The following is a 10,495-nucleotide window of genomic DNA, read 5'->3' as shown; positions in this document are numbered from 1 at the left end:
GCCGCGTATGTCCGGCTTCCTCAGCCAGTCAGCCAGGGGCCTCTCCAGTACCCCCCAGCCACTGATGATGACGCCGTTGTGACATGACTTTGCGTTGTATTTTTCCTACACAGTCCTACTCATGCGACCCGAGGGTCAGATATGGCGAGCGTGCTTGTGGACGTCAGAGATTTGCACACCAGACCCATACTCTTCGAGCTCCCTCCGAGTGACGGGCAATAGCCCGTGAACTGGGGGCTCAGGTAGGCCTTAAAAGAGAAAGGAAAAAGAGGCCTAGGCTCCAGTCTCATTCTGGAGAGCTGGTAGACTACTGAAAGACCCGGGCGATAGATGCTTCCCCTTCAAGAATGCAGAGAATATACCACAAATTTATCGTTATGATTTTTTTGACAGAACATTATCGTATACCTGGGCGTATGTAAGGCATCATCCGACATAATTCAGGCCAACATGGCTATAGAGTACGACAACTTTTATTATTATGAAGATTTTTATTGTAATGGGAGTTACTAAGCCGGTTCCAGATGAGGAAAATGTAGACGTTTGTGGAAACAGACTTCGCAAGGGGCCCTCGGCAAACATGACCATCTTGTGAGTCAGGAGACACGAGATGTTAGCGATCATAATATCTGGCAGTGTTGTTGGCTGGATCCCACGTACCTCAGTAAACAAGCCCCACACACTTTGAGTGTTCGTCACCGAGGGGTCAGGAGGAGCCTTTTGCCAAAGGTGTTATTTCGCGTGCTCCTGAGGGTGAAAGCGTGTCTTCATAAAAGACGGAGTGGAGCTGAATTCGTCTGTCAGAGATACAGAACAGCTCCGCTTACGTTGTATAGTGGATTTATCGGTTGTTGTCCAAGTGAACAGAAATTTCCGCTTCCTCCAACGAAAGAAATTGGATATCTGTGAAGGCAGTCGACCCCGAGCGGAGTATTACACACGTATATGATTACTATAAAACAACCGTACCTCATCTATGTCATGCCAGATTGGCCACAGTAAAGCCATATTAAGATGCCACCAGTGTGAGTGATGCGTGAGGTGGTGTCGTGAACCAGTGCAGGAAGGTCGTGAGGCAATCCAGGCGAGTCTTTAAGAAGGTGTTAGTGCACCTGTCCATGAAGGTCATGAAGAGGGTGTTAGTGCACCTGTCCATGAAGGTCATGAGGAGGGTGTTAGTGCACCTGTCCATGAAGGTCATGAAGAGGGTGTTAGTGCACCTGTCCATGAAGGTCATGAGGAGGGTGTTAGTGCACCTGTCCATGAAGGTCATGAGGAGGGTGTTAGTGCACCTGTTGCATGAAGGTCATGAGGAGGGTGTTAGTGCACCTGTCCATGAAGGTCATGAGGAGGGTGTTAGTGCACCTGTCCATGAAGGTCATGAGGAGGGTGTTAGTGCACCTGTTGCATGAAGGTCATGAGGAGGGTGTTAGTGAATGTATGAAGGTCGTGAGGAGGGTGTCAGTGAATGTATGAAGGTCGTGAGGAGGATGGCAATGAATGTATGAAGGTCGTGAGGAGGGTGCCAGTGGTTGTATGAAGGTCGTGAGGAGGGTGCCAGTGGATGTATGAAGGTCGTGAGGAGGGTGGCAGTGAATTGAGGTCGTGAGAAGGGTGTCAGTGAATGTATGAAGGTCGTGAGGAGGGTGCCAGTGGATGTATGAAGGTCGTGAGGAGGGTGCCAGTGGATGTATGAAGGTCATGAGGAGGGTGCCAGTGGATGTATGAAGGTCGTGAGGAGGGTGCCAGTGGATGTATGAAGGTCATGAGGAGGGTGTTAGTGAATGTATGAAGGTCGTGAGGAGGGTGTCAGTGAATGTATGAAGGTCGTGAGGAGGATGGCAATGAATGTATGAAGGTCGTGAGGAGGGTGCCAGTGGGTGTATGAAGGTCGTGAGGAGGGTGGCAGTGAATGTATGAAGGTCGTGAGGAGGGTGGCAGTGAATGGAGGTTCGTGAGAAGGGTGTCAGTGAATGTATGAAGGTCGTGAGGAGGGTGGCAGTGAATGGAGGTTCGTGAGAAGGGTGTCAGTGAATGTATGAAGGTCGTGAGGAGGGTGGCAGTGAATGGAGGTTCGTGAGAAGGGTGTCAGTGAATGTATGAAAGTCGTGAGAAGGGTGCCAATGAATGTATGAAGGTCGTGAGGAGGGTGGCAGTGAATGGAGGTTCGTGAGAAGGGTGTCAGTGAATGTATGAAGGTCGTGAGGAGGGTGCCAGTGAATGTATGAAGGTCGTGAGGAGGTTGGCAGGGAAGCACTTAACAGGTGAATGACCAGTGTATGTACTGTTGCCTCGTAGATCTTCTTAAGACGTCATCATGACCCGGTTCGGACACTTGTGTTTGAAGCCTGGTAGGTACGTGTGCTGTGTTATCTTGCTGACCTCCCTGAGTTAGGTTAGGCCGTTGGCTCTAGTGGTTATTAGACATGAACCTCAAGTGATATTTATGATAATCATCTCAAGATAAATCATTCTTTTTGTGTCTAGCATTGACATTGTTGACTGTGTTTGTTGTTGCTGTGTTAAAAAAGCTTATCATACCATATTTATTCCCTCGTGAATTATGTTGTTACATATTAAGTAGTTTTAGTGTTAAGTAGTGTTAAGTATATCAGTTTATAAGTTTGAGGGTTTTTTTTTTGGTATGTGGCAGGGAGATGATGGCCAGTTCTGGTTAATGATAAAAGTTCCTTCCCACCCATGTTCTTAATGTCTTATCATATTATTTTGTTATTTTATCATCTTCCTGCCATTGTACCTCAGCCTCTTGTCTTATCACCTGACGCCATCATTATTTGATAGTATATCCATGATGAGATGTGTTCTTCCCCCCCATCTGTACAGCCTGTTGGGCACCACTCAGTCCACCAGGGTCGACGTCAAGAGGTTTGTGGTTGTAGTAAGTAGCTAGTAAAGTGGTGGAGGCAGCGAGACGCCTGGTGGACTGAATTTCAGTCCCGAGGTTGCACAACTGCCAGGTCACCTGCTCTATCCCGCTGTTATTTACAGGAGACGTCGCCGAAATTTCAGCAAGCAGGCTTCTGAAATTCTGAATGAATATTTCTACTCCAACCTGTCAAACCCGTACCCCTCTGAGGAGGAAAAAGAGGCCCTGGCACGTCGGTGTGGCATTACCGTGAACCAGGTACACCTTTCAACACATCACCAGCATCACCCACCCACCATCACTGTAGCCACCACCGTTCTGGCCGCCCCACACCAATCACCCCCACCCCGTCACTCACTACCGCCCCACAACCAGCTACTAGCACTCATGCTAAGTGAATCATCCGGGACGGAATTTCTTGTTTTATCCATTACGACTCTCTCTGTTATTTCCATGTGGTGGGGGTGGGCATGCATGGGCACCTGGATGAAGGGAAGGGGGGGAGGGTGACTGGCTGCCACAGCGGCCCTCACCTGCCCCCCCACTGTGTCCCCTGGCCCATACCTGCCTCCTGCCGCTCACCGCCTCATACATGCACGACATCCCTTTCAAGTGTCACATCACCTGTTGTTTGTTCGGTGACGTTAATAATGCTCCCCAGCGGGATATAGTGTATGGTGAGGGTGAGTGTGTCGGCAGTAGCAGGTGTGGTGGAGGGAGGGTGTTGGGCGGTGGTCTCCGGCATGCGAACACCACCACCTGCCGCTGGCCGGCGTGACGGAGACATGATGATGACTTGATGCACTACCGACCTGGCTGGGTGTAGAGCTTGAGCAGCCCCGGCCGCCCTCCTGCCGCCGCCTCCATACTGCCTTCAGGCTGCTGCTCACTAACTCACTCTGCCCTTGGCCAGCGTAGCAGCTGGACTTGAGCAGCGGCAGTAGCAGCAGCGGTAGCAGTAGCAGCAGCAGAAGCAGTAGACGCAGCAGCAGTAGCAGCAGCAGCCGCTCCCCCCACACGCCCCGGTGTGGGCGTGAGTCGTGTGGGCGGCGGCAGAGGGGCGGCGTCGGAGTAACGCTTGGTGGACGGTGTTGTGGCGCTTTGGTAATTCGTTGTCACCCTTCCCTTAGCTTTTTATTTTTTTGGTCAAGGTGTTTTTTTATGGCTGTTCTCTTTCAGGCGCAAAAGACGCAACTTTTCCAAACAAGCTACAGAGATTTTGAACGAGTATTTTTACTCGCACCTAAGTAACCCCTACCCTAGTGAAGAGGCCAAGGAGGAGTTGGCACGGAAGACCAATATAACAGTGGCTCAGGTAAAGAACGTAACGTTCCCGTTCACTCTCTTGCAGGAAACGAAGACGAAACTTTAGTAAACAAGCCACTGAGATCCTGAATGATTACTTCTATTCCCACTTGTCCAATCCCTATCCGAGCGAGGAAGCCAAGGAGGAACTGGCGAGAGCGTGCGACATCACGGTCCAGCAGGTATGCAGCCGGGCCCCTCTGACACCCGTGGGCAGCGCCGCCCCAACACCCGTGCTGTCCAGGTGCTGCACCACCTCTACCTTCAGCTTGTAATACAAGGCAACCCACGGGTGTTGGAGGGGGACCCATCCAGCCAATCGGGCAGCCAACAGGCTCTGGCAATAGAACCCTCCACCACTGTCACTTAGGCACAGTCATGCTCGGACCATTCTATTTTGTCAGCCAATACCCAGCTACACAAGGTTGAGTTATTTTTGTTTTACTTAAATGTTTGCCTGATGCACGCCATGTGGAACAACTCATGGTTGAGTGTTGGCCGTGTCCTTGCTCGTGTTGGGTGCTGGCTTGGGACACATTTTCCGCCTAACAGCGCCCCAACAAGAGAAAGGTCTTACCACATGGAAAGAGGAAGCTCTGGTGTAAGGCTGCCGTTTGCCTCTCCTATTTGGCATTCAGTTCATATCCTGCTGCGTCGTGATGCCACGTCTCAGGTGAAGGCGTGCCGTATCCACCTTCACTAATCCACTAACCCGCGGCACGCCTGCCCTGCGCCTGCTCCCGGAGTATGCGTTTTCCAAAATTGTCCGCACACCCGTCGACGCTCACTCAGTAGATGATCAGCCACTCAGTCTGCCACCCACTCACACCCCCCCAGCACGCACGTGCCAACCGAATGTGGGTCGCAGGCAGCTCTTCATGTTCAGACTGTTACCACGAAGGTGTGAATGTGGGCGTGGATGTGGAATGTGGGCGGATGCTTTTTGGGAGCGCACTGCTCCGCCTGCTGGCTGCTCATGTGGCCTGTGCGTCCAACCGTAGTGTGCTGTCAGTGTCTCTCTGTGCTGGCAGTGGCACACCCCCTGCGCTGTGCTTCATCATGTGGGCTGCCTCCTGGATGTGGCTGGCCCTTCGCTGTGCGCGGTGTTGGGGCCGGCGCACTCACTCGCTGGTGTCGCAACCCGCCTGATGCCCCACACCTGCAGGTTCTCCTCTACCAACACTACAGTGTCAATCTGTGATCGCTTCTGCCACTCCCGTTTTCCTAATGATGGCCGAGATCGCTTTTTTTTAGAGCTCCTGCTCAGCCAACTTTCTCAGCCCTCCTGTAATCGCGCGACAACTCGCACCTTCACTTGTCCCTCAGACAGTACTCACCACCTCATGGGTGTGGACGCCGGAAGTCGTGGCACACCATCCCACTCGCCTCAGACAAAAGAAATAGAAAACAAATATGCTGTATAAAAAAAAAAAAATCTCTGTAGGTTGGGAATTCCAGCCAGACTCCTAGCTTGTATGTGCCTGAGTGCTAGTGATAATATGTAGTCTCGTTTTGCACATAATGATCAGGCTTGTTGTTGTTGTTGTTTTTGTGTGTATATGCTTACCGCTGCTTTCATTTTGGTGCTGCTGCTGCTGCTGCTGCTGCTGTATTGCCATGCTACAGCCTCTGCTCAACTTTTCGCCCTTGCCATGACTCCCATCTCATTTTGCCTCTCTCAGTACCTTCCACCTTCCCTGTCAACTGACAGTGTGTGTGTAGTTAGTTGTATACCATGCATGCCAACACTGCACCTGACATTCATTTGCTGTATTTGTAGTGATCATTTAGTGTTGACTAATCTTGTATTAACACCCTTCATTTTGTTATTTAATATGGATATATTGTTCATTTGGTGCGTTTTAATGATGCAAACAGATGTCTAAAGCTCGGGTATAATGGTTTAGCAAGAGCATGACTGTAACCTAAACTTGTTTGTATAACGGTGGCTTTCCGGTGGAGTGTCGAGTGTGAGCTATGACCATCCGTGTACCCTCAGGTATCCAACTGGTTCGGTAACAAGCGCATCAGGTATAAGAAGAACATCGGCAAGGCTCAGGAGGAGGCCAATCTGTACGCTGCCAAGAAAGCTGCCGGTGAGTATTCAATACGTGTCGTTTGTGCTCTTTACTTTACTCTCTTTATACGTGTGTGTGTGTGTGTGTGTGTGTGTGTGAGAGAGAGAGAGAGAGAGAGAGAGAGAGAGAGAGAGAGAGAGAGAGAGAGAGAGAGAGAGGTGATGTAAGCTAGCTCAGCTTGCTCTTTGAAGTGTATGACGTGGTCTTCGAACTCCTGTGAGATACCTAGAATATAAGCACTACAGTGAACGGTTATGTACACCCTGATCAGTGTGTGGTAATGAGAGTTTATGTGAGTACGCGGGAGCCCTGATCTAACTGGTCAGCACCACGGGGGGCGTTCACAGGCAGTAGAGGTGTTGATGTGTGTCACCGGTACCATTTTCTACATCATTAGATATTGTTTAGATGCGTTGTGCCCAGCCAGCTGGTGTGGGCAGGAATGCATTTTTATACATTTCCAACATCCTGTATTTTGCCCAACCGGCTGGTGTTGGCGCGAATATATTTCTTATATATTTCGAACATCGATCCCACATCTTGACAACCTTCCCAGAGATTTTACCACAGTTTTTGGGCAGAGGAAATTTGAAGGGGAAAAAAAGAGAACATTCCTCCAGAATTATGTCTTGAAACTTCGTGTAGCGGATCACCGATCCTTTAGAACGTATCCGAAATCAAATGTTGACCGTCATGTGAAGTCATTTCGTTTTTGGTTCATAGTGGATGAGAGTTGCAGTGTTAACGGGTAATACAGGAGGTGGTGCACCTCTTTCTAGGGTGACGTAGGGAGTAGAGCAGTGTTATACAGTATCTTCCTAGACAGTTCTCTCTAATAACGTGTCCATGTTGGGCTGTTTCCTCCTCTCGTTGCCTAAGGCAATAATACAGTAATGTGTTGTGATTTTTATACTCGGCTTATCCCATTTTATGTCACGGTGAGCTCTGAAGTTAAAGTACAGTTATTGAAATTCCTTGTGTGACATTTACGATTGGCAGATTTAACGAGACGAGAGAAATGTTCGTACAAGGTATGTGTACCCAGGTTTGGTATAAGTCGTAAAAGATGAAAGAAGTAAAACATTTCATTCACCAAAACGACTGTTTTATAACAAACAACACATGTTTATGTTGCGTATCTGTTTTACAGATAAGATTATTGTGAGGTAGAGAGAGATTTTTGTTTGTATTTAGTTTTTAAAAAGCCTGGATCGTGAGTGGTGGTCCTCTGGTCTGAGCAGCTGATCACTCTCCCAAGCAATCATCACCTACTGACAGGTACTGGAGGAGGTGGGTGAGTGATGCCGGAAGGACTCGAGGGGAGGGGGGGCCACGGTTGAACAAAATTATTTTTAAATTTCAGGTGCAGCTACCAGTCATCAAAGCACCTAGGCATGGCGGGTTTAAAAGATAATTTATTTAAAACGAACGCCTCGACCACGTAAAATAATCTTGATGTAATGGCACAAGGTATGAAACATCTGAGGGAGTGAGAAGGGAAGGAGAAGGAGGGTGAGGTGGGAGGGAGGAGAGGAGAACAGCCGCGCCTTCCTTGGTGCGCCTTATGAGTTGGGGCCGGGCGACAAGTGCATTCAATGGTCGGGGCGGCGCTCCACACGGCCCCACCGCCGCCACCCTCGCCACGCGGTTAGCGCCACTAGAGCGTCCTCACCCACGGCTCTTTACGGAGAGACAATCATCCCCGAGGGGTTGCCTTACGCCGCCCTCACCACTTCAATTATTATACTGCAGTAACTCGGACGGCAGAAATTAAGTCCACGCTGCAGTCGTAGGCATCTTCAAGAGAGGCATCATTAAGACAGTTTTTTCCATGTATTTCCCGCATAAGGGATGACCCTTGTCTGCCGAACAACTGGGCGCCAGTTATTAACTTGTACGATTTAAGGTAATACCAGAAACGTTAAATAGCACAGGAGGTGACATGGGAATGTCTGAAGCAGCAGTTAAGGTAGTGGTTCCCTTAGTTGTGTTTGGGAACGGCACCTGTTGGCGGCCGCGCCCGTAAACCACATAGCACTATTTACACAACATCCTGGCGCGGTATTTTTGCAGGGCGCACTAGTTGTTATGTGTAATGTATTTCCTGCGACGGTGGCCGTGGCTGTTGTGCAGGTGGAGTGTTTTTGTGTGGGAAGGTGAGGGGAGTAACAGCGGTCCGGGTGCCTGGCTTAGGGGAGGAAAGATCTATATAACATACGGTGTTGTTTAGTGTTACCCCGTGCAACATGGCTACGCGGGACACAGCGAACAGCGATGAAGGAAGGGTAGTAGACCATGGGTCCTGTCGCGGGTAGATATCCTCTTCTAGGCCAGGTCCTGAAGAGAAAAATAAAAGACAACATAAGAGAGAGAGAGAGAGAGGGGGGGTTCGAAAAACGGTGTGAAGACAAAATAAAAGGGTTGCTATATGGTTATGTAAGGAAGATGTCAGGTTTAGTTCGCCAGCTTAGTTGAAACTGAGACAAAATAAGGCCAGCTCTCATGTCATAAAAGTTTATATTTAGTGTTGAAGTTAATTTAATTCTGTGGTATTTCTAAAGTGCTATAACCTAGCGGTAATTGAGCGCTTTTTACCATGAAAGATATGTATAAAATCTTCAAACTTTTCACACACACACACACACACACACACACATATTAGTTCGTGCTACCGCATTGAAGCCTTCCTTGTTGATGCTTCATCTCTATTGCGAAGGGGTTCAGCTCTTCAGCAATATTGCAATACCTTTTTGCAAGCCCTGCCTACTGTAGACAGGAGTCCACAGAGGCTTGCGGACAAGTGCAAGCAGTAGGACAAAATTATCATGTATTGTCTACCAGTTAATAAGCAATCGAAAATGAAATGACAGTAGAAATTATGACAATTTTCAATATCAAAATCGTTTATACCGGAGTATTGAGGAAAATATTTCACATGGTACAAGACTTACAAAAGACCAGCCTCTTTCCTGGCTCATTTACACTTACTGGCGAATCTCTTCCAATCGTGGAATCTTGCTTTAGCAGCTAGAAGCTTAGTTTTGCTGTACAGTGAAATGCGTCTTTGACCTTTAAGTACGACTTACTTCTCTGATATTTTTTTCTTTTCCCACGGAACTTAAGATGTATTACACCTTGTTGTAAAGGATTTGGGAAGTGGGCAGGGCTCTGGCAGACATTTGTCTCCGCTGAGATCTTAGCTGTTGAAGTTGATCTTGTAGCACTAAGTATATTTATTTGCCCATGCTAGAGAGGCCTTCCATATAAGAATCTAAGTCTCCCTGAAGATTCTCATAGGAACCATATCGTTAAGAATGTATAAATTTAGTTCGATCCTCATATCGAACAACAATCGGCACCAGTGTCACGATGTACCCGCCGCGCACATCCACAGCTGCGTTTGTTTGTATCCTGGCGACCAAATCTTTACTTTCCGAGATTCAAGCATAAATCATGCCGCGTATTAAACATCTTTACCCATTTCTCTTCTAAAGTCGAGGAAAAGAATGAAATAAAAAAATGCAATTTTTCAAATCCTCTTTAATGAAAAATTAAATGGAAGTACGTAATTCTTCTTCGCGATTGCCAGTCGTTCATCTTGATACTTCCTCTCTTCAGTAGTCATCTGTATCCGAGATCTGTCTGTGTATGTCTCGAGAGTGAGGTTATAGACGTCATGGCTGCTTGTGCCGTGGGGCTTGTCTTTCCAAGACAAGGTGTTCCCTCTCCCTTAAAATCCACATTGCCGAGCAAGGTTCCCAGGTTACGGAAGGTGCACCTTCTGAAACAAGTCGTGTTACGCTTCCAGGCCATTCTGTTGACGGCTGTTTCCTGGACAACTCGAGTCGTCTCATGAGCTCTCGACATTGCTTCATGCCTGGAAAATTATGAAGAGCCAATTTTCATGCCTGTGTAATGTTAATCACTTTATATGCATTACATGGTATTACTTTGATATGATCTGTAATGGTGTTGTCAAAATTCTGACCCTGGCTACACCGGGAAAGGCAACATGTTCCTAAAGTGGGACTAGGCTTTCTACCTCGCATCATCACACCCTAGGGTATAACGCTCGTATAATGATTGACATACTTATTTCACTCAGCGATCCTGTCCCTAAAGTTTTATATTTTGTATTTCAACAAGAAGCTAATTAATGTAGGAGTCTGCATTAATTTAGATATGTTAAAAGGTGTATTGCTTACCTTGTGGTGGTTAGGACGTG

At 48.0% G+C, this 10,495-nt stretch overlaps 1 protein-coding gene across 1 annotated transcript in view; it reads left to right on the top strand.

The window, feature by feature from the left end:
* Positions 1-499: 499 nt before the first annotated feature.
* LOC139750065 (homeobox protein extradenticle-like) overlaps positions 500-10,495 on the top strand; it is a 77,019-nt gene continuing 67,023 nt past the window's right edge. The window contains exons 1-5 of the mRNA XM_071664401.1: positions 500-591; positions 3,010-3,123; positions 4,067-4,202; positions 4,234-4,374; positions 6,192-6,288. Coding sequence (XP_071520502.1) covers positions 500-591; positions 3,010-3,123; positions 4,067-4,202; positions 4,234-4,374; positions 6,192-6,288 — 580 coding nt within the window. The remainder of the gene's footprint in view (positions 592-3,009; positions 3,124-4,066; positions 4,203-4,233; positions 4,375-6,191; positions 6,289-10,495) is intronic.

This window comes from Panulirus ornatus, chromosome 9 (assembly GCF_036320965.1).
Source record: "Panulirus ornatus isolate Po-2019 chromosome 9, ASM3632096v1, whole genome shotgun sequence".
Classification (NCBI taxonomy): Eukaryota; Metazoa; Arthropoda; class Malacostraca; order Decapoda; family Palinuridae; genus Panulirus; species Panulirus ornatus.
The sequence above is the reverse complement of the archived record's forward strand: the minus strand, read 5'-3'. Positions and strand labels throughout refer to the sequence as shown.